At 41.8% G+C, this 19,381-nt stretch overlaps 1 protein-coding gene across 1 annotated transcript; it reads left to right on the forward strand.

Annotated features, from left to right (window-relative positions):
• Window positions 1-35: 35 nt before the first annotated feature.
• LOC307251376 (ankyrin repeat and BTB/POZ domain-containing protein 2-like) lies at window positions 36-19,082 on the forward strand (the record flags this gene model as incomplete). The annotated part of the gene is made up of 17 exons (XM_080028735.1): window positions 36-900; window positions 8,675-8,824; window positions 9,495-9,702; window positions 10,004-10,156; window positions 10,405-10,570; window positions 10,779-10,868; window positions 11,053-11,154; window positions 11,430-11,526; window positions 13,808-13,943; window positions 14,321-14,583; window positions 15,138-15,316; window positions 16,050-16,155; window positions 16,248-16,350; window positions 16,706-16,778; window positions 16,892-16,960; window positions 17,198-17,311; window positions 18,840-19,082. 17 exons carry the CDS (start codon window positions 36-38, stop codon window positions 19,080-19,082), a joined length of 3,117 nt encoding a protein of 1,038 aa, XP_079884861.1.
• Window positions 19,083-19,381: the final 299 nt, after the last annotated feature.

Genomic DNA, 19,381 nt, shown 5'->3' on the forward strand with positions numbered 1-19,381 from the left:
AAAGTGACTAGAGCATTAAGAAACCCTCTACAATCATGTCCAGCAGTCAGTTGGTGAAAACCTTGGAGGACCTGAGCCTGGACTCGGGCTATGCCTGCCGGTCCCTCAGCCTGTCCTCCTCCGGCACGTCGGGGCAGTCTCCGCCGCATACAGGCACTCCTCCCCGGGGTAGCACCTGGTGGAGGCAGCAGGACGCTGGTTCCCTGTACAGTAGGAACGGCAGCTGGGACACGGTGAGCTCGTTGCCGGAAGAAGTTGCGGACATCCTGGCCAAGTGTCCCTGCCTGCCTGAGCTGGAGGAGTGTCCCTGGACCGAGCAGGAGCTGCGGGAAGTCGTGCGTCGTGTCGCCGGTTCGGACGCGGCGTTCGACGCAGAGGCTGTCCACCGGCTGTCCGTCCTGCTCCGGAGGGCTTTAGTGCGGATCTCCCGGGAGGCGCAGCGGCTCAGTGAGCTCCACAGAAGGTGCACGCGCCTGGAGGTCCAGAGCGCAGTGAGGCTGGTGATGAGCTGGAGTCTGGCCGAGAGGTGCGTCTCCTCCTCGGTGAAGGCGGTGTCCCTGCACTGCATGAGCTCCGGGGACTCCGCGCGTCAGAGGAGCAAGTCCGTGCGCTGCGGGCTGTCGCTCTCCGTGGGCCGGTTCTTCAGGTGGATGGTGGAAACACGCGTGTCGGTCCGCGTGCACGAGTACGCCGCCGTTTGCCTGACAGCCTGCGTGGAGAGTTTGCTGGAGGAGGTGGTGGGACGGGCGCTGCTGGCTGCGGTGGAAGAGGAGCGGGACAGCGGGGTGACCTGCTGCCAGGTGACCGCTGAACTGCTGGAGGGAGCAGTCAACAACAACGCGGAGCTGTGGGGACTGCTGCAGGTCTACGAGCATCTGATATGTGGTAAAAATGCCAATGGTGAGTTTAAGTACATCTTTGACACGATTAATTTGTACCTCTATGTTTTTGTTCAATACACCAATCGTTAAATATATTACAAGAAATATAAAACTTTCCACATGCAGTACATTAATTGCCTCTCAAACTGCTACGATCGACTATCAATTTTGTAAAGTCTAAAGCAGAAACATATTTTTCCAGCTTCTTGACCATTTAAGGATTTGTTTCATATCACTTTGCGATGGCTATCATTTGATATTTTAATATTTGGGCACACATAACAGAGAAATGGAAGATATGCCTCTGTATTCTGGGAAATAGTTTATTTTTTGTGACATTTGATAGAAAGATCTAAACTAGGTGCCAGATAAATCAACAATAATCAATTTCTTTTTTCCCTGGGAATCGGTACATTACATACAAAGACATGTTCACACAGGGAAAAATGACACAGTATGACATGTCACATGTTCACCAGTGAAAACAACAGGCATGGTCCATCACCCAAAGTACATGTGTGACTTGAATACATGTGGGCTTTCACATGTGACTTGTACTCAGAGGCCTTTTGGTCCTGCTGTTTTTCTATGACTTCTTCACGCCACTCTATTATCCTGTCAGATAGTGAATGTCTCTTGCACCAGTCTGTCTTAAACAAATCTGAAACAGGAAACCTTTTTCCTTTATTAAAGGGATATGTCTGTCTGCTACTGTAGACTAGAGCACAGCAAAACTTGAACAATTTGCACTAAATGTTAAAACAATTAAATAAAATGTCTTCATACAACAACTGCAGTTGGCTGAGACTCATGGGATGTGTCTTTATTGACAGAAGTTAAAAAAAACCTGCTGCTCCATATGTTCAAGCTGGGTGTTTTTATGTTCAATCTGGGTGTTATTACAAGGCCATAAGAAATGAATGGTGGCAAGAAATCCTCAGTGTAAATAATTGATAATATCCGGGAGTTTCAGAGGTCTACCAAGATTGTGATGGAAAAACCCCTCAGACAGGAAACATTTTGGGGTAATAATGGAAACGGAACTGCGAGATCGTCTCTGATAAACGTCTGCGGCCAGATGCTAACTGTGTGTGTGTGTGTGTGTGTGTGTGTGTGTGTGTGTGTGTGTGTGTGTGTGTTCTTAGGAGTTTTACCAGAGACATGGTTCACATGAACACACTTTCCACCCTGAAATTATTCTTTACTTGCATGTGAGGATGTGAGAATGATGTGGTCCACACTGAAACCCTAAATAGGACACTTGATATATCTCTTCTTATTTCCTTGACCACTCAAGCTGCAATGTGCGCAGACGGATGACAATTTTTTCTTATCACTTAAAACAAATTCAGTTTAGAGAGCTTTACAGTTCATGGGAATGACAAACTAATAAGACAGTAGTGAGATGATAAATTAAACAATGGGACACCAACACACCCCAAAAAAACATAAATAAAAACATGTCAATTTGAAAAAAGATTCTTTGCTAAAAAAAAACTGAGATATAATTTAAAATAATTAAAAAAGCTAAATAGTTGAAAAGCAGTTACAACAAGACCAGAGGAATGTCAAACGGTAGTGTGCGAGAAAAAAAGGAAAAAAAAAACATATGCTTCGTTTAGTTTTAACACCACTAACACCTGCCTTTAGGGATTTGAACAGGGTTATCACCAATTATGTTAAACAAGTAGCCATATGGGTGTGAGTTGACAGCATACCTTTCAGGGGAATGCTTCATCTACATCATATTAATGACCTGCCCTGTTCATTAGCAGTGTGTCGACAGTCACAAGGGGTTGGATTAGATGGAGTTGGCTCTGTTTGCATGTTTTCTCAGAGCACTGCATGGCTTCCACCAGCAGCTCTGCCAGCTAACGTACCGCCATGCAGTTGAACAAACCCTGTCATTAACACGGTCTTAGCAAGGTGCCACCATGACGTCAGGGGTACTGCCGTCTGCAAATCAAATGGATATATGATAGTATTAATGGTTGGGTGACTGAGGCAGTGTCAGTGACAATACAAAACAAATGTAAATGTGCAACAGGTAGGGTGTCATCTGTTGTGAGTTTTTAAAAGAGTCAAACCTATTGGGGAATTACAGATGTTATTCAATCATTTAGATTAGATAGATAACTTTCAGGGATTTGTAATTTAATAAATTTTTTGGAATTTAAATTCTAAACTTTCCAAGCGAGAAGTATAGCCTATATGTGGCACCAAGAAAATGTGAACATTTACTACTGGATGTATGATATAACTGAAAGTTCCAGGAAAACTAATGAACCACGATTTTTTTAAAGTTTATTTTTATCAAATATAAGAGATGATTAAAAACACAAAATACATCTATGGGTTATGCAAAGCAGGAACAAATTCACTTCAAATACGCTTAAATAAATGAAGCTGGGAAGCTGTTTCACGGGCACATCAGATTTAGCTCCAGTGAATAAAGACCACAACAGTGACCTGAAATGGACTCTTACTGAGAACATGGTAAACACAACCCCCCCCCCACACACACACACACACACCACACACACCTTATTTTTTAAAGGGCTACAATGTGTCTTTGCCTCCTACCCCACTGAATGCTGGGATAGGGGCTTCAAACCCAGTGGTCTCCCATGAGATTGGACAGGAAGACGTGGGTAAAGTAAATGACTGAGTGTTGTTAGCCTCTGACCCACACCGAAGACACAAAAGGAGCTCTCATTCCCCGTTCAGGGCTGCAGGGCACGAGGTTCACTGCTCCAAGTGCCGTCTGCTCCGCTAAACAAACAGTCGCTGTAGTTGCTGTAGCTTCTGTCCAGTCACCCCACCACCCCAGCACAAACATACACACACACACACACACTCACAGGACACACACAGGACACACTCTCGTTACCTCGCTCAGGTTTTTAAAAGGACGTTGTTCGAGGACCAAAAGCCACCAAAATGTCTTTGCTTCATCTGATGATAAAAGCATAACTTGGCAGTGAAATGGGAGACATTTCTCCATCCTAAAGAACACCATCTTGTAATGTCATCATCTTCCTAAGATCACTGCAGAGATTAGATTTGCATTGACACTCCACCCAGTCATGCGCGCAGTGATCAGAGGAAATCATTCAGTGTTCTTTCCATGACCAATTTTTCCTGCTCTTATAAAGTTTGGCAATTTGGTAATTTTTCTGTTGTGTCCTTTAACATGTACACAGTACACACAAAACATGTTTGATTCCTATTTATTAGTATGTTGGAACATGCCATTTAAGTCAATGTGATGGCTTTAAAGTGTTTGTTTAGGTCAACACAGTTCAACACAAAATACATTAACAATGAAATGACATATAAACACTTAACAGCTTTACATTTAATGTGATGAATTACAATCAATGATCTCCATTGAGGTTTATTCTGTTCAGTAATTGATCCAATTATTGACTTGTTCTGTCCCGCTGGGAATTGTTTGTAGTGATTTTCTTCTAGATTTCATGGCAATTGTTTTGTTTATTGCTCATTCAAAAGTTGCATCGATCGTTGTTTTGCCATTACTGTTCACCACACACATCAGATAAGTCTGGTATCATCTAAAATGACTTTAGCAGGGTGGTTAAGTCAGTCAGTACTGAAAAAAATAACTTTGAAGCTTGAGCACCTTCCTTGGTAACTATCCAGTTTTGATTAATGGATACCAGACAAGCTTCACAAGCTTGGAAAATGACTTGTGTTATGGTCAAAAACAATGGTAGGTAGGAGTGTTGTTCAGTTGTGGGAATTGGCACAGTTTAATTCTGAGACACTGGTGTAAGTCTGTTTCAATGATGTAAATTCTCTTTTTAGTCACTTTTCCACACAACGTACACGTTCAAATTCATTGTCTGTGGAAGTTAGTTTGTCTGTGTTGGAATCTCAGGATAAAGAGGAAGTGGAGGGAGAGAGAGTGTGACAGCTGGAAATGTGTCTGATATTGAGTCCGATTGAAGAGATGGAGAAGAAGAAAGCATGGAGTAATCCAACACTCCACATGCACGTAATGTTATCTCCATCTGGGCCTTTATACATTACAAAACTATAAGTAGTTTTCAAGGCACGGCCACAGGGTTTTCTCCTTCTATTACAAACCAGTCTTACAAACCAGTGCCAACAGGAGCATGTGTTGATGAAACAGCCACCACTTAGTGATTAATCGCTGGTTGATGACTTTGCACGCCTCTGTAATCAAACAGCAGCAGAGTTCTGTGTGACAAGAGGCCCGTTGGGATGTTTTTAAGCAGACGTAATCAGGCCTCTGCTGTGTTGTTAACAGCAGACCACATGGCTGCTGACTCCTGGCTCTGTGTTCACGTCCTTAAAGCCCTGTGAAAACTGTGGGAGAGCCTGAGCCATCCACACTGGCTCCACACATTACACTGGCAAAACAAAGGCTTTTCCCGCCCAATTCTGACCACATGTTTGACCAGACCTTGTTCGGTATTTAGTCCTCTAGTCTGATCCACATGTGTTCTCACATTAGTGTATTTACTGTGTGTATAGGCCTAGTTATGACTTGATTAATTTCAACAATCACAAACTGTTAAAAAGCAAAAAAAATTGTTAATGTGATATTTACCAATTCAAGATGCAGCAATGCTTCTGCTCTGGGAAGATCCGTAAACAGACTGGTGCTCTTACTGCCCTGCAAGGCTCAGTTTATGTATACAATGTCAGTTCTGATCTTGATTAGCGCTCTGTTTGCTCTCTCAGTCTCAGCTTAGACTCCACTGAGGTGGTCCTGACCTCCAACACACACACACACACACACACATGCACACACACAGACGCACACACACACACACACACACACACACACACACACACACACACACACACACACACACACACACACACACACACACACACACACACACACACACACACACACACACACACACACACACACAAACACACACACCTTGGCTCCTCTGTGGCTCTGTGTTGTCCCATAAGTACACTTGTGGCATTATACCACGCAGCAGAAAAGAGCTGTTGTTTTCAGGTGAGGTGACAGTGTGCCTCTGTTTTCATTTGGGACACAGCAGCTCCCCGACGCACACACACTCTCTCTCTTTTTCTCTGAGGATGCGGTTTTCAGACTTGGGAGTTGTTAGGCCTTCTGTTTTTTCTTCAGCCACACATACACACGAGAGGGAGATTTGAAGGAAACCACTTAATCATTCATGATTTGGAACATAAGCATGGACACAGTAGCTGAGGTGTGTGTGTGTGTGTGTGTGTGTTTGTGTTAAGGGGGTGAGGCGGGGGTTACACAGGTAGGGATTAGAAAACAGGGATTTGTGCTTTGTCCGCTGCAGACTGGTCTCCTGTTGTGTGCCTGTGAATAGATGCTTGTTCACTCTCTGTGTGTAAACACAGCGGGGCAATCAACACCAATTATCTGCCACACTCACTCCTTTCTTTACAGACAAAACCCAACTTTCATAGAGCAGAGGGTGTGTTTGCCAGGTCATGAGGAGTGAGGAATCTGTTTAATCAGTATTCAGTCTTGTGTTAAACACTGTTTGGATAGGGGATGAGGTCAGGGCTCTGTGCAGGCTGCTCAACCAACACAAACTGTTGACACAAAGTTTGGAGAACGCTAACGTCTTCATATTTTTGGCTGTCTTGTGTGCCTTTTTGATTCTGCCTTTAAAGTGGGGTGATGAGGTAATGTATGCATGCTTTTACTTCCCTGAAGTGACCTTGATTCCTGCTTTAAATAAAATAAAATATATAGGGGAGAGTGGCCTAAGTTGTGCAACTTTTCACTCAAAGTGACTTTAAAGTAAGGCCTTGACAGTAAAGTCTCCAACTCAAATATGTACATATATTTCAGGGTGTTGTGCATCCCTGGCAATAAAAACTTTGGATCTGGAATAAACTGTTGAAGAAATATAGCTTTCGGAAAAAAAGTTGTCTTGATGCACAACTTGCCCCCGGTGTGGTGTAAGTTGTGCGGTTGGAGAGAATACCATGGGGTGAATTGTGCCATTGATATATATCTCATAAACTGTAATGCAAGACAAATCCATTAGACAATCACTCATTTAAGGTGTATTTAAGGTAAATAAAGTAAATAGTTGACAAAGATTGAAGGACAATTTTCTTAAACAAGGCCTAGCAGATCTAATGGTTTTACCTGCAAAGCTCACAATGACAAAGTCACCATCATCATCTTTATGGCCATCTGAACTCTCATCAGTGGTGTCGTTAGGTGGAATTGAGATGTCACTCTCTTCTGAGCTACTGTAGACAATCACTTTCTTTTGGTGACCAGCGTATACAGCCATGCCACTGGCACAACTCTCAGAAATGTACTTTGCACTAGTTGCTCCGTGCTTGTGGAACCAACTGCCACCTGACAAATGTGATTCCCCTACATTTCTGCCTTTAAATCAAGGCTCAAAAACCCATCTGTACACCCTGGTGTTTCCTCCCCATTAACTATCTTACCTCTGCACTACTATCTGTGTTTATTTGGATGTATGGGCTTTACATCTTTTATTTTGGTTATTGTTATTTTACCTTCATTGTTTACCTACTGAATGCACTATGTACAGCACTTTGGACAGTGCAAACTGACATAAATGTGCTTTTATAAATACATTTTACTTACTTACTTACTTATAACTCACCCAGGCCCTTTGGCACAAATCACCCCAATCCCAGAAATTTGGATAATAAGCATGATGCAGCAATTTAGGGCTGACATCGTGCTAACTGTATAGACTCAAAATGTAGCATACCAAAGCACTAAAACATGTGTCAAATGTTTTCAAACTTGTCTATAATTGTTCAGACACAATAATCAAAAAACCTTGACCATGGAAATTTTACTTTGAAAGGCAAAACACTGTTTTTTTAGCTTAAATGTGCTTATATCTTATTCCTTGTGTCTCCCTTCTTTACATGATGAGTCAAATGGATGGCTCTTCTTAAATATGTGGTCACATTTCCAATTTCTTCCACGGTTTTCTAGAAACAAGGGGTGGCACAACTTCCAAAATGCACAACTTAGGCCACTCTCCCCTACTGTGTTTTCTACAATTAGAAATTAAAATCTGCTTCGGACTGTTGAATCTTGTTTGGTCAGTAAACTTTGTATTGCTCCTCTTACATTTATCAGCTGATGACTGTGATGATATGATTACCTCTATGCCCACTTGATCTGATTGTGTTAATTGTGTTATTGTCTTAATAATGACCACTGACACTTTGGCTAAGGCCATCAAAAGCCTTGAATGTTGGTGTTATTACATGAGTGTAGAATGCCAGCAAAGCTGTTGGTCAGACGCCCTTGATTGAACTATTAAGGAGATGATTATGGTGATCAGATCATCAGAACATGTTTTATCAATTAGAAGCATTCAGACAAAGACAATTGATCAGAGTTGCATAGTAGAAACCTGTCACCGTGTTTCCTCCAGTTCAAGCAGAGCGTTTGTCAGCTGCTTGATGATGATGATGATGATGACGACGGTGATGATGATGATGATGATGTGTTTGTGTGTGTGTGTGTGTGGTTCCATTCAAATCTGTTAAAGAGAGAGAGCAAGCTACATACTTTTGTGCACCAACATCCAAGCGCTGTTTGATTCTTTAATAATACAAGTTTCTGTGGCGTAACACTTCACAACTACTGTTGTGTCTCGCACTGCCAAAGAGACAGACCACTAGCACAACTTTAAAGTGAAATAATCAGAAATACAGAATCATTAAAGCGTGTCTGTATAACATAAACATTAACACTGGTCTGTGTGTGTGTTCAGGTGAGCTGTCGCTGCCGGCCTATGTCAGGCCATACAACAAGGTTTCACAGGATTCAATGGAGAGCAGGGAGGATGCCTACATCCAGCTGGAGCTGCGGACACTAGAACAGGCTCTGCTTGCCACCTGTGTAGGCAGCATCTCTGAGCTCAGTAAGTGTGCATTGTGTGGGTGTGTGTGTGTTTGTTTAAACTGTGACCTGCATAGGGCCCCTGGGACAAATCGTTAGACACAGCCATCTTACATAACAGCCTGTGGCTTGTATCCAGAAAACAAGGGCACATTCACAGCCTACAGGCCACCGTACCTCATTATCCCTTCACTCATTAAATAAAAGGCCTCAGTAGCTTCTCTGTTCATGGCACTTTATGGATCTTCTGATGACAAGTTCATGTGACCACTAAGCACTTCACCACACCATGTTCAGTCTTACTGTTTTTTTTTTTCAGCTATCACATTTCTCCCCCATAGTTATATTTAGAATATCATTGTTGTTTGGTTAAGATATTTTTGTTTGTTTTATTACATGGTCATCAATGGAACAGGAGAATAAAAGTAGAATAAAAAAATGAATCCCTGCACACTGAATGCTGTGGTTGTGTGCTGCATAGGATATACTTTTTAAATCAAAGTGTAACTGAGAAACTTTCCATTTTTGATTTATTAGAAATTTGTACTGCTTACATTATGTTTATGTTTGTGGTTGTATTATGCCCCCCCCCCCCTCCTGTACTGTTATTACAGGGGGGATTATTTTATGATGTGAGAATGACATGATGCACATGCGACCATGCTGAATACGCAACTTCCGTCTCCCTGCAGGCGATCTGGTGTCTCGAGCGATGCACCACATGCAGCGTCTGCGCAGCTCCAGCTCTTCCATTGGCTCGGCTCGCTCAGCCAATCAGCCATCAGTATCCTGGGCCCCGGACGCCCTCCGGACACTCTACTACTTCCTGTCCAGCCCAGACATGGAGTCCCTGGAAAACCCCAACCTGGATCCTCCAACCATGACCCTGCACAGAGAGAGGTGTGTGTCTAATATCAGCCTTTTAAGTGGCAATTGCCCTTCTCGTGATCAATAGAGTTGTCTAATCTAATCTAATCAAATGTTTTCTTATTTTGGGAAATTGTTTTGTTTTTGTTAAACCACAAAACTGTTGGTGTTATTGCTTTTCACAAATCATACCAAGAAGTCACAGATAATTTGAGGGGTGTAACGCTATTTAAAAACCAACACAACAAAATATTTGGTTAAAAATGGTGAATATGAATATGAACTCAAATAAAAGAGCCACATCTATACTGACAGTGTCTTAACCTTCCTCCAGGCCATTCCTGCTCCTCCCTCCTCTCATGGAGTGGATCAGAGTTGCCGTGGTGCACGCTGAACATCGCCACAGCCTATTGGTGGATGGTGATGATGTCAGACAGACTGCCAGGCAGCTGCTCCCAGGACTGGACTGTGAGCCCAGACAGCTAAAGTAAGAGTACTACCTGTGTGTGTTTGGTTTGAAGCTTCTTGTTGATATCGCTTTAGTCACAGGATACTAGAGAAGTGGTGGTATAAAACCCAGTGGTCCAGAAAGTATTTATATTTTAAGATAAAGTAGCAAGGCCACATTATAAAGGTGCTCTGTTAGGAGTAAAATTCCTGTGTTGAAAAGGTTATTTAAGTAAAAGTATGTCTTATTGACAAACTATTCATATTTCCGTCTCTGTTTCTCCACAGGTCAGAGTGCAGTTTCCAGTCGTTTAAATGTTTGGATGCAGAAGCTGCTTCGGCTAAATTCCAGCTGGATTTGGGCTTCAGGATGCTGTCATGTGGCCGAGCTGATCTGCTCCCTCAGGCCACACAGCTGCTGGGAGCGGATGGCGTGAACACCATGGACGACCAGGTGAGGGAGTGGACATTCACTGTGTACATGTGTCACTCAGGTCACCTCATTTTCTTCAATGAAGTAGCTGTGAAATTAATGTGTCTTAAAACCCTTTTATATCTCCCAGATAAATTATGTCACTTGATTGAACATAGAAGAATTATTTCAGCATACAATTATATTACAATTATAAAAAATTTAAATCCCTATTTGTTTGTTCCTGTAGGGAATGACTCCTCTGATGTACGCCTCTGCAGCAGGAGATGAAGCTCTGGTTCAGATGCTCATAGAGGCCGGCGCTAACCTGGACCTGCAGGTAAATACACACACTCTCTCTGTGCATCACAGCTGGTTAGTGTCTGTGTGACTGAGATGACTGACACGTGTGTGTGTGTGTGTGTGTGTGTGTGTGTGTGTGTGTGTGTGTGTGTGTGTGTGTGTGTGTGTGTGTGTGTGTGTGTGTGTGTGTGTGTGTGTGTGTGTGTGTGTGTGTTGTTCAGGTCCCAGGCTACTCTGCCAGACACCCATCAGTTCACCCCGGCAGTCGGCGTTGGGCGGCTCTGACGTTCGCTGTGCTGCACAGTCACCTGTCTGTGGCTCAGGTGAGCGCACCAAACTGAATGCATAACAGCAGAAGATACTTTAATGCTTCATAAAATGCAATGTTTAAGTATTTTGCAAACTTTTTTATGGGATGTTTTTTCATGAGCAGTTTCACTTGGCTCATGACAAAAACCATTAACAGGAAGTTTTCTCCTATTAAAGGGACATGCTGATGTCATAGGAGCTACGCTGGCTGGTTCCTAATGATCATAGTCTTTGTCTTTTTTCATTTCATTTAAATGAAATCTAATCCAGATGTATTTTCTATAACCAGCTGCTGTTGGAGGCTGGAGCAGATGTGGAGGGAGGAGCCTTGCTGGACGGTCAGGAGAGCTCAGCAGAGACGCCGCTACAGCTCTCTGCTGCTGCAGGTATGTTGTTAGTGAAGACCTCCGTGTGTTTGGACTGATTCAATCCACAGACTCTGACTATACACAGACAGAATAGTACTGGTTATTAACTGCAGTGTAACCAAAATATAAAAGGATGTCTCATTGTCTAAAATGCAGTATTTACCCCATTTTTTATTTAAACATAAACATGTGACATAATTTTTATGATTAGGATCAAGATATGTTCTGTACAGTTGAGAAATACTTAAAAGTACTGTCTGGTGGATCAAGTATGTTATGGAAATTACGTTTCTTAATTACCTCAAACTAACCTTTGACATTTCTGTACTGTCATTTACTTTAAAGGTCACATATTATGCTAAATGCACTTTTTAAATGTGTTCTAACATATCCATGGGTCCACGGTGTGCCTAGAGACTGCCAACATATAAAAAAAAGAACAATCTCTCCTTTTCTCACTCTCCCCCTTTCTGAAACCCCCACCCCTTCTCCCCAATGTACTCCGTTCAGAATTCTTCCCGATATGTCGTCACAGCAGGAAGAAGCCACTTCCCCATATTTTCTTTAAATGTCCATGCTTCCCCCCCACATTAGTACCCAGAAAGAAATGTCCACCGTGCAGTAGTCTATGATAACCCCACCCCCCCATTTCTTATTGGTCCACGGCCCGAGATCCGATGGAAAATTTTCCGAGCGACAGCCATGTTGTTTTCCCTGCTAAGCGACAAGATGCCCATAGTACAGCAAAGCATGCTGAATGTAATGCTTTTGCTCATACCCCACTAATTTATCTTAACCACAGCAGTCTATTAATGCCTAGTTTTTAATAACACAACGGATAGGAAGCTACTTGTGCTTTTTTTTAAACGGTGAAACTAAAAGAATTGTTTTTATTGGTATTTTTGCCTGCCTGGTGTATAGCTATTAGCTTTGGGACAAGCAACCAGCTTTTGCTCATAACACGCTGTTTATATTCCCCACAGCAGTCTGAAAATGCCTCGTTTTTAACAAGACAAAGCATAGGAAGGTAATAGAGTCGAAGTCTAACTTTGAAGCTAATTTTTTCACAGATTTTCGTGATATTTTTAGCGATTAGCTTCCGAGCTAGCTTCGGGAAAAGCATTGATCTTTTGCCCATAATAAGCTCTTTATATTCCCCACAGCAGTCTGAAAATGCCTCGTTTTTAGCAAGACAAAGCAGTGGAAGGTAATAGAGTTGAAGTCTAACTTTGAAGCAAATTTTTTCACTGATTTTAGTGATATTTTTAGCCGTTAGCTTCCGAGCTAGCTTCGCAGTAGCCTCCATCTTTTGCTGCATTTTTATTGTGAACGTGCCGTTTCCATTAGCTTGTGGCTGTCAGTGCATCTGTATGAACATAGTCTTTCATGTAGACAAGGATCGGTCATGTCAAACTGTTCAAAGTGCGGGTGAGCTCCTGCGTTACTAGCACTAGACATGGTTCTTCTCAGGGTAAACCTAACTGTGGTAACAGTACTGTGTACAGGCACGGAAAGCTATGGACCTATGGGCAGACGCCAATGGCTTCGCTTCCAGACAGGGGTGGGGGGAGCTCATAGATTGTATATTTACGAGGGGAGCTGCAGCTCGGTTTCAAAAATAGGCCATCGTGAAAAAAGATGAGTAAACATCATTTTGGTGAGCATTTGGTTTAACTTAATCAAAATCCATGAGTAAAAATTAAACAGAAATATTTGTGTGAAATGTAATAAATAAAGTAAGTTTATTTAATCAACAAAATGTATTACTTGACTGACAGATTACATTGTGTAAATATTTTAGAATAATTACAGTATGTTTCATTGATATTTTTGAGAATAAACTATGAATAGAAAATATTAAGTAAATCTACTCATTATTCATGGTTTGTTTTACTTGATTTCTAAGCTTTGAAATCTACTCAATATTTTTGAGTGTAAAAATGTTACATCAATTAAATTAAGTAATATGCAGTATCTGTTTTTAGAGTGTAGCTGAAAATCAGGGTATAGAGGCATACTACAATAAATGATCTGAACATTTTTTTCAGCAAACAACTAAAGAAAAACGTATTAGGGACCTCTAAGACCATATAATAGTGACAGAAAAGTGTATAATATGAGACCTTTAATTTGACCAATATCACCAATATATTTCATGTGTTAAAGTATAATTGAGTTTGCCTAGGTTTTGATTTTTTATACCTATATCAAATTAAATGTGGATGCAGGAAAACATTGGAGATACAGATGTAACCCTTTCTCCCCTGCATAATCCAACAAAATGTTTCCTTTTCCCCAGGTTACTACGAGATGGTGAGCTTGCTGCTCACCCACGGAGCAGACCCTCTGCTCAGAGTGCATCATGGGAATTCACTGATGTCTCCGCTGTACGAGGACTTGAACTGCTTCAGCTATGCTGCAGCACATGGACACAGGTGAGACATTTATTCATACAGCAATGAAATAATGAAGTATAGTAAATACATAGTACACTGAGCATTACTTATGTAATATTGTTAAAGATTTTCCAATGACTTGAAAAAAATAATACATCCCAGGAATCATTCTTCTTTTCTCAGGATTCTGCAGCGTTATTTAAGTTTGGTTTTAAAAACGAAATTATCCAATTATTTTTGATGTTATTCCGTCATATTTGTCAGATTGTATTGTATTTTCCCCATACATGGTAACAGATGTTCAACCCCAACCTGTGTGATATATAACAGTGGAGTTTTGGTTGGGTTTTTATGAAATATGAATGACCAAAACAACAAAAAGCAATGCATGACCTGTCCTCTCTCTTCTTCTACAGAAACATTGTGAGGAGGCTGCTGCTCCAGCCCCAGCCCAGGCAGGAGGACATCCTCTCTCTGGAGGAGATCCTGGCTGAAGGAGTGGAGGGAGAGGAGAAGGAGGAGGGAGAGGAGAAGGACCATGATGTTAAACCTCTCGCTCCAGACTCCCCGCCCCCCGTTCCCAGGCTGTGTAAGGCCAGGATGAAAGCCCTGCAGCAGGCCGCCTACTACAGCGCAGAGCATGGCTACCTGGATATCACCATGGAGCTCAGAGAGATCGGTGAGCTCATAATGTCAAAACCGAGAGAATTTTAAAGTCCATCAAGGCAACAACTGAAAACTTGTAATAGTTTTTTTTGAAGGTCATACAAAATTCTGAATCCAAAAGACAATACATACAATTCTTCGCATGTAAATACATAATGAGTACATACTGTAATAATGATACAAACATCACTCCATCAATTGCATCAAGACACGACTCAAAAAAGCTTTCCTTCCATCTATTGTTCTCCCTTTTGATTTTACCTTCATCAACCATAAACATCTGAACAAAAGATGTCACACACTCATTTATTCATTCAAATGTACTACGCAACTATGTCTCTTCAGTAGTTCAGTTAATATGGCAATGGCTAATGTACCTGAACCAATCCCTTAATGTTTTTTATTGCATTTTTATTGAAAAATTAAAATAACTTTTGACCAACCGTACAATGTTGCCACTGTTTTTGAACACAGAGGGGAGAACATTGTTTAGCAGCAGAACTGAACGTTTTTATTCTGAAACCACAAGATCTACATCATGTGCATCTACCTCCCTGCTGTGTCCAGGTGTTCCCTGGAGGCTCCACATCTGGTTGGAGTGTCTGTACAGAGCCCAGCAGCTGTGCAGAGACAAAGTCCTGCTCTGCCTTCTCTCAGAGTTCCCCTCCATCAGGACAGAGGACTACAGCCCAGAGCTGCTCTACACCGGCATACCACGCATGTTCAGCATGCTAGAAACCAGCAAGGTAGGCCTACTGCTCAACAGCTCTCTCTCTCCGACAGAAAAGGACCAACATCCTCGTTTTCATCTGTCTTCCTGAAAAGCGTAGCGTAGGTGTTATGTCTATAACTAACATGGGCGTCTGCTACTGAAATGGATGGTCAGATTAGCCTTATCTTGATGAGATTGTAATCAGAAGACACCTAGCCTATACTTATCCCTGTCTGAAACTCTCATGTGTCATGTTGCAGAATTTCCTCCTCTCAGTGACTCAATGGCTCCCTTCAGTCATTTGAGGAAAAGCATCTTGAGAAATGATCTTCTTTGCTATCTCAGTGAGAGTTAAATGTAGACTAGTTGTGCGTGCAATGCAAAGACAACTAGACTAAACTTTATTTTTTAAAATAAAACTATTTAGTAGGTAATGCATAACTATGTAGTAGTTACTAAAAAAAGGGAACAAAACATATGGTTATGCATACTACAATTTTGTGTACTTTATTGTTAAGTTTTACCGATAAATATTACAGATGCCAGACAATTTTGTCTTGGTTAATTCCCCAAAACCTCAAATTCCTATGAAGAATTACATGCATATTTAACCAAATGCTGCCAACACAGCCTCATAATTCAAAGATGGGTTCACAGTCAGAAAAGGCGTCTTTCGTGTTTCTTTAGGGTGTATGTATATTTCCCTATCAATGGTCTTTCATACTGCCAGAGCTATTTAACTTGACCTTCAACCATTTCCTCTTCAGGACTACATCATAACCAAGCGGGTGGCGTCTGTGTTTTCTCACTGCTACGGCTGCTCTCCCGTTCCTCCCATCCTACCCATGGACATCATTCTTTCTACGCAGCTAGGTAAGGCTCGCTTCTGTCACCTGACATCCTACTTTACATATGGGGTGATTTTCAGCAGACCACTTAAAACATATTTGTCTCTCTGTCCTCAGATATTCAGTTCCTGAACAACCAGGAGATGTCGGATGTGACCTTCATGGTGGAAGGCCGTCCGTTCTTCGCTCACCGGGTGCTGCTGATGTCGGCTTCTGAAAGGTTGGATCTCTGTTCATTATGACACCAATCATTATATGCTTCCTGTTAAAATGTCCACTTCCATATTTGAGCTGCTTAGCCCCATAAAAATCTCAATTACTCGAGACAAATACAGTACTTTCTCCCTGTAAAACTATGTTAAAATCTTCCCTCTCAACTAATCAAACTCTAACCACTACTCCACGAGCGCCGCACCCATTTTTATTTTTTACACCTTAAGTTTACAAATGATAAAGTATACACAAATCCATTAAATACAATCTGGGACAAACATAAAGTAGATAGAGTCAACATGAAAAATGTCTCATTTTCTAAATAAAAGTCTCATGTTCTGATGTGCGTTCTGTCCCGTCAGGTTTCGACGATTGCTCTGCGATTCCACCGATGACATCATCCACATCAATCACATGACCTACAGCACATTCCAGGTATAGGACACACATAATCACCTTCTGGCCTTTAGGACTGATGTGAGTGAAGGACTGTCCACTCTCTCAGCTGCATGGCTGACACTGAAGTTTGTCTTTCTTTTTCTCTGTAGATGATGATGAAGTCTCTGTACTGTGGAGGAACGGAGGGACTGACTGTCTCACTCTCTGAAGCCATGAAGGTAAATTCCGCTGTTACCTGCTGTACTGTGACTAACATGAATATGATGTTATGTTATGTATATGTGTGAACAATTTGCAAGTATTTGCATTCATCGTTACATTATTGTGTCTGTTTACCTCAACATTACAATAAAATAGTAAGACATAAAAATAAACAACTGCATTTCCAAATCATTATACTTTACATACTTACTGTGTTAAACTGGGATTAACTTTGTTGTGACTGTGTTTTCTAGCTGCTGCCAGTGGCCACTTTCTTTGAGCTCAGAGGTCTGCAGAGGTGCTGTGAGATGAGGCTGTCGCAACATTTGACTCTGGACAACGTGGTCAACATCTACCAGACTGCCAAGGTACAATTACTACTGCACACTGAGAGGGGACAGAGCATCTCTCTGCATCTGGACACAACTCAGCCTCCGATTGGCTGAAACTCTGATGCAGAAATTAATCCAACATTGTCACACGGCTTTTTTGGTGTTACCTACTACATACGTTTTTTTTGTGCTACCTAAAGGTACGAACACACTGCACTCCGCGGCGCGGCGGTTGGCCGCGCGAATTGCAGGTTCCGCGCCGCGTGATCATTTTGGCTCATTTGTGTCCGCCGCCGGCCGCCGCCCGATGACTCATTGAATGTGCACGTGGTCCCGAAGTGAGTGACGTCGGGAGGAGCTCAACGCTGATTGGCTATCGTGGCGCGGCCGGCGGCGAAAAGTTCAATATTTTCAACTTCTGCGGCGGCCGCGCCGCCCCATTCGTGCCGCGCCGCCCCTGGCCGCGCCGCGTGAACCGTTCGCCGCCGGCCGCCGGTTCGCGTGGCGGCGCTCGAAATACATTGACTTTCTATTGAAACTCGCCGCGCGGCGATGTGCAGTGTGTTCGTACCTTAACACATAGGTTTTTTTTTGTGTGCTACCTAACACATAGGTTTTTTTTGTGTGCTACCTAACACATAGGTTATTTTTGTGTGCTACCTAACAGGTTTTTTGTGCTACCCAACACATAGGGTTTTTTTTGGTGTGTTACCTACTACATAAGTAATTTTTTTTGTGCTACCCAACACATAGGTTTTTTTTTTGGTGTGTTACCTACTACATAAGTTATTTTTGTGCTACCTAACATAAGATTCACCATCCTGACTTATCTTAGGCTGCAGTTTAGAGAATGAACTTATGTGTTAGGTAGCACAAAAAAAAAATCCTATGTAGTAGGTAACACACCAAAAAAAAAAACCTATGTGTTAAGTAGCACAAAAAAAATTACGTATGTAGTAGGTAACACACCAAAAAAAAAAACCCTATGTGTTGGGTAGCACAAAAAAAACCCTATGTGTTGGGTAACACATATCTATGTAGTAGGTACTACAATTTTGTGTACCTTTTTGTAAAGTGTTACCATATACCCTTCCGAGACTGAAGACTTGTAGAAAGTAACAACATTTGTACAGAAAACTTAAAACACAAATTTTTATGGGAATGTGTAAGGTTTGATAAAAAAGATAAACAAAACCTTTTCGTTAGAAGCTCACATTCGCTGAAATAATGAAATAGGTCTATTTATTTCCTTTTTCTATTTCTTTTCAAATGAGTAAACAATGATTGTCTGTAGCTTATCACAGATTTGTATTCAATGTATTCCCTTTTTTATACCGTTTTGTTTTGCCTTACCTTTTGCAATATTTAGAATGTATTTATTGTCTATATTACTTATTTCATCTTATCTAAGTTTTATCCTTTTGTTCTTATTACACCGCAGTTTCAGAGAGAAACATTATTTCGATTCCTCTGTATGTCTGGCACATGTTGAGGAAATAGACAATAAAGCTGACTTTGACTTGGATGAGTTTGACCAAACTCTGTTGTGTCTTGATCTCTGTAGCACCACGGAGGAGCTGATCTCTGCAGGTTTTGTGAGGGATTCTTTCTTCAGAACATGGAGCGTCTACTAGAGCGAGAGGACTTCCATCGCCTGCTGCTGGGTGCTGTGGGCCAGGAGCCGCTTCCCTTAGGGGAGGGAGACCAAGAGGGAGACCAAGACCAAGACCCACTGGTTCTAATGAGGGTTTTGGAGGCCAAACTAATCCACAGACTGTACACCATGCATTATGCGTGCCAAGAGTAGACACACAGTGCAACAACCTCCACTACCACGGACTGTGCTAAGCTACACCGGTACGTGTTAAAGGGAATGTGTGTTTGGGAATAGCAGCCATAGACTCTGTTTTTATCTTCTCCAGAGAACATGTTAGTGTAGAAGAACATGCTGCAAACATCAACTGTTATTTATGTTATTTATTAATCGTGACTAAGAAAAGCCAAATAATGTTAATAATAAGGTTTCACTCATATAAAGACATTACCTCAAACTATATTCAAACGTAAGCCTTACTAAGGGACTACCTGGCTAGCTTTTTATTTAAA

The sequence above is a fragment of the Ammodytes marinus genome (assembly GCF_949987685.1).
Source record: "Ammodytes marinus genome assembly, chromosome: 1".
Classification (NCBI taxonomy): Eukaryota; Metazoa; Chordata; class Actinopteri; order Uranoscopiformes; family Ammodytidae; genus Ammodytes; species Ammodytes marinus.